General features: G+C 38.4%; 2 protein-coding genes and 1 pseudogene across 2 annotated transcripts in view; all 3 read right to left on the reverse strand.

Moving 5' to 3' along the window:
• Positions 1 to 2,217: 2,217 nt before the first annotated feature.
• LOC144631002 (uncharacterized) lies at positions 2,218 to 17,078 on the reverse strand. The gene is made up of 2 exons (XM_078489365.1): positions 16,998 to 17,078; positions 2,218 to 2,858 (listed from the first exon to the last, which is right to left on the reverse strand). The coding sequence occupies exon 2, from the start codon at positions 2,810 to 2,812 to the stop codon at positions 2,222 to 2,224; it is 591 nt and encodes a 196-aa protein (XP_078345491.1). The 5' UTR covers positions 2,813 to 2,858; positions 16,998 to 17,078; the 3' UTR covers positions 2,218 to 2,221.
• On the reverse strand, positions 7,386 to 8,292 carry LOC144630461 (uncharacterized protein KIAA1958-like; annotated as a pseudogene).
• Positions 17,079 to 17,785: 707 nt separating the features above from the next.
• Positions 17,786 to 19,968, reverse strand: part of LOC144630207 (NEDD8 ultimate buster 1-like) — a 28,444-nt gene continuing 26,261 nt past the window's right edge. Inside the window, exon 17 of the mRNA XM_078488534.1 lies at positions 17,786 to 19,350. Coding sequence (XP_078344660.1) covers positions 19,145 to 19,350 — 206 coding nt within the window. The 3' untranslated portion in view covers positions 17,786 to 19,144. The remainder of the gene's footprint in view (positions 19,351 to 19,968) is intronic.

Below are 19,968 nucleotides of genomic sequence, written 5' to 3' on the forward strand. Positions count from 1 at the left end.
CGTGCCGATGTTTTAAAATTATGGCCCTAGTTCGTATCCTAAAATTAATCAGTTATGCAATAAATACAACTCGGGCTCTATAATATTAAATGAAAACAACGGAAAACTCTTTACCTCTCACATTAAGCAAAACATTAGCAAAGCGTTAATAGCTAATCAACTAAAACTAATTAGCACAAACAGAAAATTACAATTTTATCATTCATTTAAAAAAGATACCAAAAAATCTAGTTTTCTGGACGCAATCAACAATCCTCACCACAGAACTGCCATTAGCAAATTTCGTCTTGGGAATCACAAATTACGTATCGAAACTGGTAGACACACAATACCCAAGACTCCTATTAATTTGAGAATCTGTTATTTCTGCCATTCGGATGAAATTGAAAACAAAATGCATTTCTTATTTTCATGCAAGCTATACGAAAACATACGTTTAAAATTCTTTAATGAAATAACCGCCAAATTTAGTATTTTTAACGAGTTTGATATTAATGCAAAATCTTTATTTCTTTGTAACAGCATTGATCCTGCTGTTTGTCGATTAACTGCTGCTTTTGTTTTTCAAGCTATGTCTCTTAGACATGAAACTTTATTTTCCAAATGATAAAATCGCATTTTTTGTTTTATTTCTGATACTACTTGTAATTTCTCAAGTGTAAGTAGGTAATGCCATGTATTTTTATGGAAATACCTCAATAAATTGTTGTTGTTGTTGCTGGCTCGCGAAATCTCGTTCCCAGAGTCCTCGTTCTCGGGGGAAAACCATATTTGGCAACACTTTTGAAGAATCGAAAGCCGTAGAAGGCGGCGAAGCTCATGCGTCGAACCTGCAAATAGAGAATTTAAGTGAAAAGAAAACTCAAGAAAAGGAAATTGAAGAACGGAACGATAAAGGGTGTAAGAAATGCGCCCATTTCGAATAAGCGCCCACCTTGAAGGTAGGAAAAGTTAATAAGCGGCCAGCCCCGGATAAGCGCCCACCGCTACCCCACAAAAAACTGAGTTTTCTTAGTATTTTTCAGAAACTTTCAATGAACAGTCAAAATTTTACTTTGTTTTGTTACAAAAATAAACTTACTTTTTGCTGAAAATCGCGAAAATTTGATAAGCGCCCACCTCGAATAAGCGCCCACTTTCAAGTTCCAAAGATTTAATAAGCGCTCAGGACGCTTAATCGAATAAATACGGTATAAACAGTCAACTCTCTCTAAGACGGACACCTTCGGGACCGCCCACAACTGTCCGTCTTAGAGAGGTGTCCGCCTTGTAGAGAGTCGAGGGAACATGACACCAGTAATTCTGAGATTATAAAGCTAAACCTTTACACAATGCAACAAACATTTGCAAACTGCAACAAGACTAAAATAATTAAATGAGCGTATTCGCTTCTCAATGCAAAAGTTAAGAGCTTCTACAAACTGTAATACTGTAATTTAGAAAACGACTTCTTTAGTGCCCATACACGCAACCAGAAAAGTAATCCGTTAAAGCATCATTGTTTGTGGTTAGTAAGCTTGGTATACACGTATCCATATAAAGTTTGGAAGTATTTACGCAAATAAAACATGATAAAAACACTTTTCAAGTGTCCGTTAATGATTTCAAAGTGTCCGTTGTCCGTCTTAGAGAGATGTCCGTCTTAAAGGGAGTTTGGTTACAGTAAAATGACTGAAAAAGGTCAGGGACCGTCACCAGGTGTCCGTCTTACGGAGGTGTTCGTCTTATAGAGGTGTTCATTAAGAAAGAGTCGACTGTATAACAGATAAAGATGCTGAGGGCTTTTTCCGATCCGTTTGGCCATTACCTACTGTAAGGTTTTGCGTCGTTGCTACGCCGAAGGGCCTGATCAACCAGTTTTAATTGAGACTGCTCATTCCGGAAAAAGCCCCGTAATCATTGATAACATCCAGAGCATTTTCAACAGTTTTGGTCGTTACAAAGCAAGTGGGGGTGGGGCGGGGGGAACCTATTTTTAGGCAAAAAAGCTCATTAGCCAAAATTTGGGAGGGCTTATTTTTAGAAGGACTTTTGTGACTGCTAAGAAGATTGTTGTTGTTGTTTGCTCAGAACATCTTAAGTGAGACGACATTAAGTGAGACGAGCATGCCCACTCCTTTCATATGAGATTGTTTAATATTTAGTTATGATGTCTCATTTTTTGATCTTTTCATTTAATCATTAATTTTAAGATTTATACAAGTTATATTAATCAGCTTCATTACATCCACTCATAAATACTGCGAGTCACGACTTTTGGAAGACGCTTTTCATCATTAACTGCTTCTTCCGAAATTTGTCCATCTTTGGTCATGGTGGCAACAGCATTGGCTGCAATGTCAGCTAGAGTGAATGGAACAATGTAAGTCACTTCTATGACAGCAGCGTACAGCCAGTAAACAAACTCCGTATCATTACGTAACTTCATTGTGATTTTGTTGTTTTTGGGTTTTAACTGTCCACTGTCCACTTCTAATTTTATTTCTCGCGTTTGCCAATTTGCCCCGGCTGACTCAAGTTTCTCGATGCAAAGGTTGTCATTCACGAAAATATCAATCATTCCAGACCAGCAACCTTCAGTTGTGGTAAGATGGAGGCATGTTGGTTTCTTGATATTCTCTGGCAGATCAAAAGTAAACTGGACTTGACTTCGACCTTGGAAATTGAACAGTTTGTAGGGTTTTCCTGGGCGGTAGTGGTCGGTTGTCATAACAGCGGTGAATTCTACGTTCTCATAGTCTTCATTGAAGTCATTAAAGGTGTGGATGATTTCCCTCTTTGTTATGTTAAAACCCTTGACTTTGTTTTCCATTTTCTGCCTTATCAGCAAAAACACGTCAGAAACCAGCACGAATAACCTGACAAAGGAGAAATACTGAGTAAATACAAAGTGCCAAAACTAATATCAGTATTATACATAGTCAACATTTTTGTTGGAAACTTGGTAATATCAGTATTATACACAAAAATTTTAAAGATGTATTTGCTGTATATAAAAAGTTAAATTTGACAAAATTTCAGCCGACGTAAAACAACCCGCGAATTTCAGCCGACTGAACAACCCTTGACTTTGTTTTCCATTTTCTGCCTTATCAGCAAAAACACGTCAGAAACCAGCACGAATAACCTGACAAAGGAGAAATACTGAGTAAATACAAAGTGCCAAAACTAATATCAGTATTATACATAGTCAACATTTTTGTTGGAAACTTGGTATGGACCTAAACAAAACAAAACAAATCAAAATGTTAATGTTAATGACTACTCATAACCTGTAATTTGGTATAGTTTTACATTGTAAGACTCTTCTGTCAGCTGATTATGAAATTTCTGAGAAATCGATTAAAGTTTTCCAGTTTAAAACCGCGATTTTCAAAAGGATCTATCAACACAACTAATCCCATAACACAAATTTCTAAATTCGAATTTTTGATTAAGTCTAATTTTGAATGTCGAACCGTTTTGGTAAAATACAGTCAAACAGGATGTTCTGTAATGTCGTGGTGCGATGTTTCAATATTTGATTGACAGTTTGCTCAACCCAACATGCAACTTTCAGTTTACCTTATTAGAGTTTCCCTAATGGTCGCGGGTCGCGGGTCGCGGGTTTCAAGTCGCGTGTCGCGGGTTTTAAATAAGTCGCGGGTTTTGAAAAAGTCGCGGGTTTTGAAAAAAGTCGCGTGTTTTTAAAAAGTTGCGAGTTTTCAATAGAATGCATTTATTTCTCAGTAGAATTCATTCAAACAAATTTAAACCGGTTGCAAAGACGCCGGTTTTAAAATGATCGCGTTTTCTTCGGAACTACGTTACGAAGTAACGTTACGAGTTCAGAGTTAGACAATCAAATGGCGAAGTAACGTTACGAGTTCAGAGTTAGACAATCAAATTGCGAACTTCGGAACAAACTTCCCAAACTTTGCCGACTGAACTTCTGAACTTCCCAAGTTTGCAAGTTGAGGAGGAACGAGACACGTTACAAAGTGGTGGCAGAAATATTTCAGCGATTCTAGCTGTTCGAGTTTCAAAATAGTTGTTTGAACAAGCACGGCGTCGGTATCAACGTTCTGACCTACAGTAAGTATAAGGATAAGGATTACATATACCGTCCGTTGCATCACGTCCTGAAAAAAAAAAAATGTTCAAATTGGGTATCAAACATTGCATGATTTGCAATCAAGCTTTTAAGTTTGAAAACAACGTTGCGCGCGAGCGATCATGAAGTTGAACCAAAGTATTCATGATTGAACGCGTACGGTTGATAAATATATTTTACTAGTATTCTGTAGCAAAAACTCTTTAAAATATTTTTAACTGGCGCAGATTTTAAAAACCCTTCTGTAGTTATGTTGACAGAAATGTTTTTGCTTCGCTAAATCATCGGAAGAAAACACGTACCATAAAAATAGAATTGAGCCGTAAACGTGTCGCGACTTTTAATTCAAATTTGTCTGACTCTTTCGCATTTGTATAAAATTAATTTCACGTGAAGATCGGTAAAGCCGTCCAGTTTCATTCGGTTTACAAACGCAGAAGACTTGACATTGAAGTTAAAGCTTCACAAAAATTTTAAAGATGTATTTGCTGTATATAAAAAGTTAAATTTGACAAAATTTCAGCCGACGTAAAATTTATTTATCGGCAGATCGCTCATGCGAAACGACGTCAGGCTCTTCAACTTCACTGAACCAAATATTTTGTAACTCTAGCCACTGGAATCGCTGAAACATTACCGCTGCTGCCATGTTTTCTTCACCTGAATTTCCGACATGAACATGACTTTCGAGCAACATGTCTTGTTCCTCCTCAACTTGCAAACTTGGGAAGTTTAGCCGGACCAAAGTTGGGGAGTTTGTTCCGAAGTTCGTAATTTGATTGTTTAACCCGCAAAGTAATTGGCTACTTTGTAACGTAGTTCCCAAGAAAACGAGTTTAAATTTGTTTGAATGAATTTTACTGAGAAATAATTGGTTTCTATCGAAAACTCGCAACTTTTTAAAAACACGCGACTTTTTTCAAAACCCGCGACTTTTTCAAAACCCGCGACTTATTTAAAACCCGCGACACGCGACTTGAAACCCGCGACCCGCGACCCGCGACCATTGGGGAAACTCACCTTATTATAGGAATATAAGGAAGCATTTTAACAACGCGAACAAAATTTACGCGTAATCAAATTAACGCGAATTTTCGAAATTCGCGTTAATATCATGTATCGTAATTTCCTATAATAAGGTAAATTTGCTCAAGCAAGTTATTAGTTCGGTTTTCATTTTTCCCGTATAAAACGTATGGGATTCAACCTGGTGGTGTCTCGTTTAAAACGGCAAAATGAAAATGGCAACTCGCTCAAGCAAATTTAAAATAAAAGTGACAAGTTGTTACTGTCAATCAGTATTGAAACATTGCTCCACAACGTAAATTACACAGTTCCCATCAAAAGACATCCGGTTTGATTGTAAATCTGATTTCATAAGTCACGACCTCACTTGATTTTCAGAAAACTTCAAATTTATACGTATTGCAACGAAATTGAAAAATACCAGCAAGATTTCCCCATCTAGCATGACATACGACGGGACAAGTGAAAATCCGATGTGAATAAAATTTACAGGTCTAAAGAAACATGTATTCGGTTTCGAATAGTTGTTGTTGCCCGTCACGCATTTCCTCTAAAGAACAAAAAAAATATTGAATAAAGGGCAGAGAAATTGGATTGGGCACGTTTAACTTTCAGCTTTTATATATCAAGTTATTAAGAATGCCGGTCGCTTAGAATCCAACATTTTGTGGCAAGAGGATGGAACTTCGATTTCTTTCATACTCTTATGTTAGATAGGCTAGGGTATAACTTAAATCACTGTATAGTTCTTTCGATTGAATATCCTTTTATTTTAAAGAAAAATGCAAATAACAAAAATCCGTTAAAATCGTCATTTGAGGCGCTAAATTATTCATGACTTTTGCACGAGTTTGAGAGCCTCGCGTGCAAAAACAAATCACTCTACCGTCTTTTAAACACTCAAACCATAGTTAGCAATCTTTAAACATCTACTGAAATGATTTTGGGAAATATTGCGTTGTTCTTTGTAGACAAAATAATTTTATTTCGAAGGCATACAATTCACTGCCGTAAAAGTACTTGGTAAATAAAATTAATTTTCACCATGTGCGAAACCTTCAAATCGTTTAAGCTTCTGGTGGTTGAATGTTAGAAGAATGGTGTATAAATCCCTGTAAAAATTTCTCCGGGCAAATGATTAAAAGCGACGTGAGATCTTTTCGAATTCGGTTAAATATGCAAATATTTGACCTTCCGCGGTCAACTTTGAAGTTACGGGTCAGAAATAATTTTTGTTCCGTGTTCCAAGTCCTAACCCATTTAAGACCAAATTAAGCATATGAAAAAAATATGTCATTTTCTAACCTTTATCTGCTGTAAAAGGTAGGTTCGAAGACCATTTTAGCATGATTACGGCTCTTATCATTCGTCGCATCTGAGCTTCGTTTTCCTTCCGCGGTCAACTTTGAAGTTACGGGTCAGACATGAATGACATGAATATTTCAATCCGTGCACAAGTCTTAACCCATTTTGGGTCAAAATAATCACACACAAAAACATTATGAAATATTCTAACCTTTATCTGCTGTAAAAAGCAGGTCCGAAGGCCTTTTAAGCACGATTCCGGCTCTAAGCATCCGTAGTAATTTGAGCTTCGTTTGTGTAAGTATGTCATATTTAGTGGTCGAAATCCAATCTGTGATCAACTTTCGGCGCTTCTTGTCACCACTGCATCTTCTTCGACGGCATACGCCGATTGTTATTATTGCCTCGTTAATAGTACACAAAAAAATAACATCTGATCGCTAAACGGCATGATGTCGGCGCTTACAGTAGCTTACAGTCCCATCTTGCAATGGGCCGTCTGTTCGTCACGCAATACTGTGTCATGGACATTTTTTTAGGGGGTGGTAGGCGGGTGTGGAAAAGGTTGAATATGCGGAAATGCTTGATTTATAGAGATTACTTCATGGAAAGTGCGCGCGTACGATTTTTATTCACGAGTTGAGTAGTGTCAGAAAACGAACGAGTGAGCGTAGCGAACGAGTGAGTTTTCTGATACGTATCAACGAGTGAATAAAAATCGTACAAAGCATTTTCCATGCTGTAATATGTTTATTTCATAGGTACTGAGATTTTCTTTTCCGTGCTACTGAGTAGACAAATTTATTTGCACAAATAAATGACACTGTAAAACCATTCAAGTGCTCAACAACTGAGTAAATCAAAGATCTGCAGCATTCAAAATTTTTAAGTTAAGTCAAATGTCTGTTAATAAAGGAAGCCGTGCCAATAACAAAGTTAAGTCAAAAAGATAAATCACAATTTATTTCAGTCAATTTATTTTCCGTCGGTCGCAAACATTTTCGGCGGTACGGTTCTGACATCGCTGCAGTCTGATCCCGTTCTAGTTTTTGTTTGTCTTTCATTGAACTCCAAGTACTCGACTCCGCTTGCCGTTTTCAGTAGCTTACTCCCTAGCACATATCACGATGTTCTTGGCACCCACAGAGTCCGAAGTGAAGAGTGTTGTTTAGCCAGAGCGTGTTTAGAAGTGCCTCGGGACTACACATACCGAGCAAACCCTTCTCGCACAATATTCGCTTGTCAAAGCTACCGACGCTTTCGGTTTATTTTCTTTTCGTTGCTTTTTTAGCTGCTTTTGTTTAGACTGTAGAACTTTCCTGGTTTTCTCAAACACCAAGTCGTTGATTATGCTTACAGAATAGCTCTTTTTCTTCAGATGTCTTTCGAAGCTAGCCACTAAACTTCGAAGAGAAGTCGGCTCGTATTTATTTCCATCTTTGGTGCGGACGGCAATGATGAATTGGCTGATGTATTCATTCAGCTCAACAGCCGGAATATCTTCTATTTTTCTGTCTTCGTTCTTCGTTATCAAAAATCTTTCAAGCAATTTTACATCTCGTTCAGTTTTTTGCCGCGGTGTTTTTGTTTTCCTGTTCTAAAATGAATTCTTCAACTGAAGAAACAGAAGCAAACCTTCCCTCGGCCATTTTTCAAAGCGCGGGTTTTCTTGTCGGCAGCGGCTGTGGGATGACGTTTCCTTCAATACGTTCATTCATCACCAGTGAAAATTCGTCGTTCGCGTTGCTAATTGGACGAACGATATTTTTTCACAGTGAAATTTTGTCGTTCGTGCTCCTGATTGGCTAAGCTCTGAATCAGTACGATTTTTACTCCCTACGATTTTCATGAGTAAATCTCAGTACCTATGAAATAAAATACTTTATGACAAGTACGTACTCGAGCCAGCAACAACAACAACAACAACAACAAGTACAGTGATATCTTTTGGCAGACAAGATAAAGCACACGTACTGTCAGTTGATAAGCGTTTGGTACAGTGTAATGCAATGCAACTGTTCGCGAATTCGGTTGCTCGCGCGGGGTTGGTTGTAATACCGGGGGTGGAAGGAGGATATAAATCTTTACTTAACAAGTAGAGTTTTTAAGTAGTTATTCCCTTTTTTACTGTAGAACCGAAAACGAAGAGAAAAACTCGCGTCTATGTTTTATTTTTATTTTATTTTTTTTTTGGGGGGGGGGGGTGAGGGGGTGGGGGCTGGGGGGTTCTTGGTTGGTTGGTTAGCAAAGTTTTATTTTTTTTTTTCACAAAGATACCTAACCAAATATCGCATGTCCTGTATAAATGGTTAATGATAGAAGTAACGATAAGTTTTGATTTTTTTTTCGTGATCGAGTGGCAACTTAATAAAAACATTGCATCGCAATCTTTTTTCGCCCTCCGGTAAATCTGGGTGACCTGTGGCTTCGGGTGGTCATTCGTCAACCTGTAACAAAGTACTTTCTTGGGGTGCCGTTTTGAACATACTGTCGAATTCATGATGTCTAAATTCAACAATAACTAATTTGAAGTTTAAACGAAATTAAAACATGTTAAAAAAAACTCAGTGCTAAAACTCTTTGCTAAAAAGGATCAGCAAATTGCTATGGCAATTCGGCGTGTGAAAAAATCGCCAAATTTAATTTAGTGGCTTCCTAAGTAAACAAAACCTTGGTCGTGCTAGTTATTGGCACCGTCTGTTTGCTTAAAGGCTGCGCGTGAACAATTTTTTCAAAGTTCAGTTTATTTCACTGGAAATGGAAGGTTGTTGTTCTTTTAAGGCCCTTGTTCGTGGAGTTTGCGGTTTTGATTCTAAAGATCGAAAGCGTCACACTGAAATCGCTCCTCTACTGTCGTGTGAGAAGGACATCAGCAGTCACAAGTCCCAGTATTAATTTAGTTAACTCTAACATGACTCTTTCCCGTGAAAAACCAAACTTCATAAGTTTATAAGGCAGCTCTTGAAAACTTCGTTATACAGTCTTAATATAGTAAAGAAGTAAATGGTTTGAACCCAGTATCAGGTCGTAAAGTGTGATCGTCCGGGTGAGAGTTGCTCTGAAAACTCTAACCTGCGATCAGGCTTTCTCCGCCGCGAGAAAAATAACTCCTGATCGCAGGTTATGAAAACTCCGGGATAGGGAATATTTCTTGAGGTTCTCGATCCATAAGAAGGGTATCATTTTGGCAATGTGTTCCGGGTGTGATCCTTAGATATGGTACCTAAATTCTATCAGCTAAAATAAACGCCGAGCTAAACGAAAAAAAAGGTATCTTAAAACTGAACTTTTTGTTTAAGTATTAGTAAAGCGATTTTATAAAGATTTGTGTTTTGCCGTGTGCGGTTAGCCGTTATTTGTGTCGGCAAGGAACGCTTTTCCTCCCCTTGAATAGATTGTTATTTTTCGGTTTTGGGCCTTAACGAAGTTTTCAAGAGCTGCCTTGAAAACACTAAACAAATAGCTAGCTTCTGAAGTTTGGTTTTTCACAGGAAAGAGTCATGTTAGAGTTAACTAAATTAATACTGGGACTTGTGACTGCTGATGTCCTTCTCACACGACAGTAGAGGAGCGATTTCAGTGTGACGCTTTCGATCTTTAGAATCAAAACCGCAAACTCCACGAACAAGGGCCTTAAAAGAACAACAACCTTCCATTTCCAGTGAAATAAACTGAACTTTGAAAAAATTGTTCACGCGCAGCCTTTAAGCAAACAGACGGTGCCAATAACTAGCACGACCAAGGTTTTGTTTACTTAGGAAGCCACTAAATTAAATTTGGCGATTTTTTCACACGCCGAATTGCCATAGCAATTTGCTGATCCTTTTTAGCAAAGAGTTTTAGCACTGAGTTTTTTTAACATGTTTTAATTTCGTTTAAACTTCAAATTAGTTATTGTTGAATTTAGACATCATGAATTCGACAGTATGTTCAAAACGGCACCCCAAGAAAGTACTTTGTTACAGGTTGACGAATGACCACCCGAAGCCACAGGTCACCCAGATTTACCGTAGGGCGAAAAGAAATTGCGATGCAATGTTTTTATTAAGTTGCCACTCGATCACGAAAAAAAAATCAAAACTTATCGTTACTTCTATCATTAACCATTTATACAGGACATGCGATATTTGGTTAGGTATCTTTGTAAAAAAAAAAAATAAAACTTTGCTAACCAACCAACCAAGAACCCCCCGGCCCCCACTCCCTCACCCCCCAAAAAACATAGACGCGAGCCCGGTTTTCTCTTCGTTTTCGGTTTTACAGTAAAAAAGGGAATAACTACTTAAAAACTCTACTTGTTTAGTAAAGATTTATATCCTCCTTCCACTCCCGGTATTACAACCAACCCCGCGCGAGCAACCGAATTCGCGAACAGTTGCATTGCATTACACTGTATCAAACGCTTATCAACTGACAGTACGTGTGCTTTATCTTGTCTGCCAAAAGATATCACTGTACTTGTTGTTGTTGTTGTTGTTGTTGCTGGCTCGAGTACGTACTTGTCATAAAGTATTAAATCAAGCATTTCCGCATATTCAACCTTTCCCACACCCGCCTACCACCCCCTAAAAAAATGTCCATGACACAGTATTGCGTGACGAACAGACGGCCCATTGCAAGATGGGACTGTAAGCTACTGTAAGCGCCGACATCATGCCGTTTAGCGATCAGATGTTATTTTTTTGTGTACTATTAACGAGGCAATAATAACAATCGGCGTATGCCGTCGAAGAAGATGCAGTGGTGACAAGAAGCGCCGAAAGTTGATCACAGATTGGATTTCGACCACTAAATATGACATACTTACACAAACGAAGCTCAAATTACTACGGATGCTTAGAGCCGGAATCGTGCTTAAAAGGCCTTCGGACCTGCTTTTTACAGCAGATAAAGGTTAGAATATTTCATAATGTTTTTGTGTGTGATTATTTTGACCCAAAATGGGTTAAGACTTGTGCACGGATTGAAATATTCATGTCATTCATGTCTGACCCGTAACTTCAAAGTTGACCGCGGAAGGAAAACGAAGCTCAGATGCGACGAATGATAAGAGCCGTAATCATGCTAAAATGGTCTTCGAACCTACCTTTTACAGCAGATAAAGGTTAGAAAATGACATATTTTTTTCATATGCTTAATTTGGTCTTAAATGGGTTAGGACTTGGAACACGGAACAAAAATTATTTCTGACCCGTAACTTCAAAGTTGACCGCGGAAGGTCAAATATTTGCATATTTAACCGAATTCGAAAAGATCTCACGTCGCTTTTAATCATTTGCCCGGAGAAATTTTTACAGGGATTTATACACCATTCTTCTAACATTCAACCACCAGAAGCTTAAACGATTTGAAGGTTTCGCACATGGTGAAAATTAATTTTATTTACCAAGTACTTTTACGGCAGTGAATTGTATGCCTTCGAAATAAAATTATTTTGTCTACAAAGAACAACGCAATATTTCCCAAAATCATTTCAGTAGATGTTTAAAGATTGCTAACTATGGTTTGAGTGTTTAAAAGACGGTAGAGTGATTTGTTTTTGCACGCGAGGCTCTCAAACTCGTGAAAAAATCATGAATAATTTAGCGCCTCAAATGACGATTTTAACGGATTTTTGTTATTTGCATTTTTCTTTAAAATAAAAGGATATTCAATCGAAAGAACTATACAGTGATTTAAGTTATACCCTAGCCTATCTAACATAAAAGTATGAAAGAAATCGAAGTTCCATCCTCTTGCCGCGAAATTGAGAAATTGTCTGATTCTTAGAGACCGGCATTCTTAAATTGTGGCAAAATAACTCTTAAGAGCACAGGTTTCCTACGGTCAAACATATGTCGGTAAGAGTCCTTAAATGGATTTCGCTCATACTCTTACCATGGGTAGGTCTCAATATGAAATAAATCACAGTATACTTTGTTTGGCTAAATATCGATTTGTTTTCGAGAAAATCGATAATTCTAAAATCCAGCAAAATTGACGCTTTCGGAGCTCAAAATTTATGCCGAGTTTGTTAGCTTCGCGTCGAAAAATAAAGCACTCTGGAAGAAAAATACCTATTTAATATCGAAGAATAACATCAAATTAGTACGTCGAAAGCAATTTCTGCTCTTAAAGTCCTTTTATTTACAAAATATAATTAAGTTTATTCGACACACTTTTGATTTAATTCAAAATAGGTCAAACTTATCGCTTTATTTAAGTATGAGCGAAGCGAAATAAATGGCCGAAAATTTGGTAATAGACAGATAAATGATTGTTCTTTTCGATACTAAAAGGATTTCCTAGGGAAATGATTTAGTGCGATGCTTTCAGATCTCAAAGTTGCTTAAAATTCGTTAATTTAACCGACCGTGACATTGTTGATCTTATCAACATTATGTAAACATTCCACGCAAAGGTTAATTTTCCCCATGTGAACTTCAACTGAGTAAAATAAAAACATAGACTTGCTTACCGTGGTGTTCGCTGATACATTGTAAATCCTGTTTTCCTCATTTACGACAAAACCTAAGCCCTCGGCGAAGCTGTTATCCAATTTTCTTGACGCGCCATTTGTAACTGATTTCCACGTCTTGAAGTGACAGTTATTTTCCATGCATTCTTGAAAACGGTCCTGAGTCTTAACTGATCAGTGTAAACAGGAATACGAAGTACTTTGCTTTAAATCAACTTAAAGCTTAGCAGCAGTGGTAGATAAATCGATACGGCCGGCGAATCTTCGTTTCGAAAACCGCCATTTGAGATTTGTCGGCCCTTTGTCCTGCGGTATGCAGATAATTAATTCACACTTGAGTAACTTCCGGCACATGAAATCGACAACCACCGTGACCAGATAGCACCCTCCTTTTCGAAATATTGGTCGAGGCACTATTTTTATCATTTTAACATAAGCTCTCAATGAAAAACTTTTGGGCTGAACTTGTAATAAAGTTTCACTTCAGTTAGCCACAATTCGAGAGAGTTGTTAAATGGTTGCATGAAATCCGGGTGGAAAGTTCTTCTGTTGCGTTGCTTCGCTTTGTTTCATATTTTTTATCCAGTTCTTACCCTTGTTCAAATTCTTGTCCCTTCTTCAGTGGAAAATTTGAAACGACGTTAAAATCCCTATAAGACGGAGATTTCTTTTAGACGAACTGAGTTGGAGCCGGTCCCGAAGGTACCCGTTTCAGAGAGAGTTGGCTGTACACAAAACCTTAGATGGCGTCGTTGGATCCGTCTTCCGTGAATGTTAGTTAAAAATATATATTCCGCTGTGTAGTCTAGCCTGTAAACAAGCTCTCCTTCTTTCTCCTGTGGAGGATTGGGCGAAATAAAAGCGGGAAGGAAAGGTGGGAAGGGGTGGGGAAAAAAGGGACCATATATCATGTATATGCAGTTGTAATACCAGCCACGGTAAACAATTTATAAAACGCTGAACATTTATGACTGTTTACACCAAGGTGTATATTGGTGTAAAAATTAAGGAAAGGGTGCTTTTCACTTCATTAGATTAAGCTAGGTGAAGAAAAGTACACGTAATCAGAAGCTTGTGATGGACTTCTGACGTGATGCCATATTTTGTATTTATTTCTGCAAAGTACAACAAAGCATTTATACCAAAGTAGCATTATTAAAAAAAAAATGAGCATAATTACAGTTGAGCATTATATCGGACAAAAAACAAGCATTGTTAGAAGCATAACATTCCCTTTTTACTAGCGTAATTGGAAGGGCCTCTGGTATTCAGTTAGAAAGAACTTGCATTCAAAAGATACCGCGTTCTAGAAACAAGTCACCCCGTTTTGGCTGCTGATATTTTGGAACTTTTGTGTGTTCAAAATACCATATCTCGTTCTAGATATCGTCTGATATTGAAAATCCCGTTCTAGATCGGGAACCCAAAACCACGACCTCATTGGACGGCACAGAGCCGTTTTTGGGGAATACCCCAGCTTCGACAACTCCTTCCTAATAAAGTTCGCCTATTGAATTGAGAATTAAGGTGATTATAAAGTTATTACTTTATATCTCTTGTTGTTTGGAAACTTGAGTCGTATTATAATTATAACCGTCTTATTTATGAAGGAATAGACTGCGGATAATATTTGAAACTTAAATCGTTTTCCCCTAATAGCTTCCAAATCAACTTAAAAACACACCGGAAAACAGGTTTAAAAACAAAATTTTTATATAATGACTATGATATTTAGTACATTTGGGTTCCCTGACGGCGAGGCGCTTGTCCCTCCCCGCAAGCTCTGGCGGGGGGCACCTTCCCTTGTTTACGCCGGACCCCAACAGAATATATACATGGTCATAAAAAAAATTATTTTTTAACATTCACGGAAGACGGATCCAACGATAACATCTTAGATTTTGCTTTCACCTGTTTTGCCTTGACCTAATCAAGAACTTGGACAAAGGTAAGAACAAAAAAAAAAACTATAAAGCGAAGCAACGCAACAGAAGAACCTTAGACCCGGGAGTTAAAAGCGCTGTCATGCAACTATTTAGCAACTTTCACAAACGGTAGCTACCTGAAGTGAAACTTAATTACATGTTCAGCCCAAAAGTTTTTCATTTAGAGCTTATATTAATATAGCAATAATATGGTGCCTCAACCAATACTATACCATAACGCAGGGTGCTTTCTGGTCACGGCGGTTGTCGATTTCATGTGCCGGAAGTTACGCAAGTGTGAAATACATTATCTGCACACCGCATGACAAAGGGCCGACAAATCTCAGTTTTCGAAAAGAAGATTTGCCGGCCGAATCGATTTATCAACCACTGCTACTGTCCGGAACGTTTCGGTCCGATTTTCGGATAGGATATGCCTTCTAATTACACGGATAGGATAGGCCTTCTGTTTACACGGGGCCGTTCTGGAACCGGTGCGGGATGGAACCAAAACTGGACCTGCTATTTTGCAGGTCAAGTTATGGAACCGTTCCGGACCGGTTCCAGAACCGTCCTGTGTAAACACATGGATCGGTGCCAAACGCTTCCGTGTAAACAGAGGCCGATCCGGTCCGGTCCAGTTGGGAACGGCTCCAGTCCGGTCCCGTGTAAACGTAGCCTAGCTGGTTAGAGTATAAAAATGACCGAAAAAACGGCAAGGACAGGACTAACAGCAGGTGTCCGTCTTATGGAGATCTTCAATAAGGGAGAGTTGACTCTACAACTGTTTTGCCTTAGCCTAATCAAGAATTTGAACAAGGGTAAGAACTGGATTAAAAATATGCAGCAAAGCGAAGCAACGCAACAGAAGAACTTTCGACCCGGAAGTTAAAAGCGCTTTCATGCAACCATTTAACAACTCTCTCGAACGGTGGCTTACTGAAGTGAAACTTAGTACAAGTTCAGCCCAAAAGTTTTTCATTGAGAGCTTATGTTAAAATGATAAAAATAGTGCCTCAACCAATCACCAAAAAGCAGGGTGCTTTCTGGTCACGGTGGTTGTCGATTTCATGTGCCGGAAGTTACTCAAGTGTGAATTAATTATCTGCATACCGCAGGACAAAGGGCCGACAAATCTCAAATGGCGGTTTTCGAAACGAAGATTCGCCGGCTGTATCGATTTATCTATTACTGCTGCTAAGCTTAGTTGATTTAAAGCAAAGTACTTCGTATTCCTGTTTACACTGATCAGTTAAGACTCAGGACTGTTTTCAAGAATGCGTGGAAAATAACTGTCACTTCAAGACGTGGAAATCAGTTACAAATGGCGCGTCAAGAAAATTGGATAACAGCTTCGCCGAGGGCTTAGGTTTTGTCGTAAATGAGGAAAACAGGATTTACAATGTATCAGCGAACACCACGGTAAGCAAGTCTATGTTTTTATTTTACTCAGTTGAAGTTCACATGGGGAAAATTAACCTTTGCGTGGAATGTTTACATAATGTTGATAAGATCAACAATGTCACGGTCGGTTAAATTAACGAATTTTAAGCAACTTTGAGATCTGAAAGCATCGCACTAAATCATTTCCCTAGGAAATCCTTTTAGTATCGAAAAGAACAATCATTTATCTGTCTATTACCAATTTTTCGGCCATTTATTTCGCTTCGCTCATACTTAAATAAAGCGATAAGTTTGACCTATTTTGAATTAAATCAAAAGTGTGTCGAATAAACTTAATTATATTTTGTAAATAAAAGGACTTTAAGAGCAGAAATTGCTTTCGACGTACTAATTTGATGTTATTCTTCGATATTAAATAGGTATTTTTCTTCCAGAGTGCTTTATTTTTCGACGCGAAGCTAACAAACTCGGCATAAATTTTGAGCTCCAAAAGCGTCAATTTTGCTGGATTTTAGAATTATCGATTTTCTCGAAAACAAATCGATATTTAGCCAAACAAAGTATACTGTGATTTATTTCATATTGAGACCTACCCATGGTAAGAGAATGAGCGAAATCCATTACAGGGCTATTGCCAAGAATTTTCATTTTTGTTTGAAATTTGTGCATATGTCCTCTTAATATCTCGCCGAGAAAAACGACAAGGTACTCACAAAAAACAATGAATATGTCCTGAAATGGCGTTTAAACTGGGAACTGAGAAAAAACGCAGAAAAACTCGGCTTACCTTCCAAGAGGAGAAAAGCTTTAGATGCCCCAGATAACTCAGATTTCTTCTCCAACGTAAGTATTCAATGCGCTAAACTCGACGCTTTCACAGATGCTTTATATGCCTGCACTCCGGAACTGCGGAAGTAGAAGACAATCACGCAATGGTGATTATTTTCCAGAAATAGCAGAAACACCGGAAATACTCAGTTTTTATGTCAACTTCCCGTCCTGGGAATGTCGGGCCGTAGGCCGGAAGATGGAAAATGTGTTAGTGAGCATGATTTGTACAACTTAAGTAAACCTGAAAAAGTCTGCTGGACATGCAATTTACACGATACGTAAAATGGCGAAAATAACTCTGGGCAACGTCACTTTCATGTAGGTTTGATTTCTCGGAGGACTTTTGAAATGGCTATGTTTAGAGAGGATGCCACATCATGCAGGTTATCTAACCAGGTCGAATTCGAATTTGGAAATGTTGGGTTTTCAGGAGGGAGGAAAACCGGAGAACCCGGGGAAAAACCCTCGGAGCAAGGGGAGAACCAACAACAAACTCAACCCACATATGGAACCGGGCCGGAATCGAACCCGGGCCACATTGGTGGGAGGCGAGCGCTCTCACCACTGCGCCAACCATGCCCCCTATGTACGTAAATGGGGTTTATTTTCGTATGGAAATTTATATATCAAATTTTTATGCGTTTCTTATTTGACGGGAGATTGTGGCTGAATTTTTTTGTACACTGTAATTTTCCGTTACATTAGGCACTGTACAAATAACTTTCCAATACAAGACACATGAAAAGCAGTCGCTTACAAATTTAATAAACTTGTGAAATCCTCTTGGGGAATTTTTTAAAAATTTTCAGTAAATAATTCATAATCTACCTAATTTACACATTAAATAATAATATGCAAAAATATGGTATTAAAACGATACACCAACTTTCGCTTAAGTTAAAACATGCTCTATCATAAATATTCGGTATCAATATAAACTCCCTTCGTCTTTATCCAAAAAGCCTAATTGAAAAAAACTTATCTGATGTCTTCTTTGCCGAAAGGCAAACGGCCCTTTAAAAAACAAATAAAAAAACTAAATGCAAAATAATGCCTTTTGTGACAACGAACCACCCAGGAGTTAAAAATTTAAAACAAATACTGATGCAACATTGGAGTCTCATCCGCAATTAGCCACTGCTGAAAACAATTTACAAAGGCCTCCGGTCAAAAAGAGGTAAATCGCTCAAAGACATACTCGTCAGAGTAAAACTTTAAAGGCTCGTGCGTCGCTAACGTAAAACCACAATAGGGGAGTCTGTGTAGGCCTGTCAATGCCTTTCTCCTTATTTTCTCTTGACCTTGTGTATACCAAACGAATAATTATAGTGTTTTCAGTTGACGCGCCCTGATGGGTTACACCGCTATTTCGACAACCTCTCCTTACAAACACCTCCATGACACGGAAACCTCTAAATTACATATCAGTTCACTTAAAGGAGAAGTTCACTCCAGAATGGTTATTTATTTTCTTTACGCCAATAAAAAGTTTACACAAAGATATGTTATTCACCAAAATTTCAGCCTCCAACGTTCGCTATAACTACGAAATCTTTCCCAAAACTCGACAACTGAACGCCGCCATCTTGGAGCTGGTAATGTATGCGTGACGTCAAAGAGCTCAGCCTGAAGTTTGGCGGGGAAATTTTTATTGTCAAAACTCCTTGTTTTTTGAATTTTTTTGGAGCTCTGTTTGAGCAAAATGGAGCTGCACAAACAGGCATTTTGATAAACAAAATCCGCTACAAAGAAACAAGGAGTTTCGAGTATTTAAATTTCCCCGCCAAACTTCAAGCTGAGCTCTTTGACGTCACGCATACATTACCAGCTCTAAGATGGCGGCGTTCAGTTGTCAAATTTTGGGAAAGATTTCGTAGGGTTAAAGCGCACGTTGGAGGCTGAAATTTTGGTGAATAACATATCTTTGTGTAAACTTTTTATTGGCGTCAAGAAAATAAATGGCCACTCTGGAGTGAACTTCTCCTTGCTTTAAGTCCCAGAAGAAGCCAGAATTCATGTAATCTACATCTCAATAACACGGACACTCGCTCTGTTCCTTTGGTAAGAGGTTCGACTGTGTAAAATTATGTAATGTCACTCTCTTTAGGATTCCAATGCAGCAGAGCTTGCGCCGTATCCAGCAGATAAAAGCAGTGTTCTATATTCGGCGATAATAGAAGATTCTTCTTCTAGCGACAGATTTAAATGAGCCTCGTCGTCCTCGGCGGCGAGATCGGGTACCAATTCCTTCACAGCTTCTCTCACATCCGGGTCTTCTTCATCTTCGCTGTTACTTTCAGGGGCGTTGCCTAAAACACCAATTGAAAGATATATCTTATTAGTCAAGAAAATTTCGCTGCATATTTTTATGAGCCTTGTAGTATTTTGGCGAGCAGGTAGAAAGACTTAAAATACAAATTAAGAGTTATAAGAGTTTTCTAATCTAACTTCTCTCTGAAGTGTGTTTTTTAAAGCCTTGCCCCTAAAGGTTCTCCTCCTTTCTCGGGCAAGCGCGAGGAACAGGTACAAGTCATTCGGTGACGTCATCACATTTCGCGCCAAATCCATTGCATCAACGTTGGAAGGGAACCCCTGGGTATCCAGCTGTGTTTTGAGTTGAGGGTGATGAAAATGTGTCAGTAGTAAATCGAAATCTTCGACCGTAACCTGCGATCAGCCTTTCTTTTCGCGGCGGAGTGTTCTTTCCGTTTTTTTTTTTTTTGATTTTCCGTTGACTACACCGACGCGAGAAAAATAACGCCTGATCGCAGGTTACTTCGACCGAAGAATTCTGTATTTTTTTCAATTTTATGGAAGTCAAATGGTAGACAATCATTTTATAGTTGCGGTCAAGTCCGGAGATTTTCCGAACATTAGCGAACGACTCTGATTGTTTCCGAGAATTTTCTTATTTTCCGAATGTTAGT

This window comes from Oculina patagonica, chromosome 11, assembly GCF_052425735.1.
Source record: "Oculina patagonica isolate OP01 chromosome 11, crgOcupat, whole genome shotgun sequence".
NCBI classification, from domain to species: Eukaryota; Metazoa; Cnidaria; class Anthozoa; order Scleractinia; family Oculinidae; genus Oculina; species Oculina patagonica.

Excerpts from the sequence above, each read along its gene's own strand:
- LOC144631002 (XM_078489365.1), bottom strand. The coding sequence starts at position 2,812 with ATGGAAAACAAAGTCAAGGGTTTTAACATAACAAAGAGGGAAATCATC.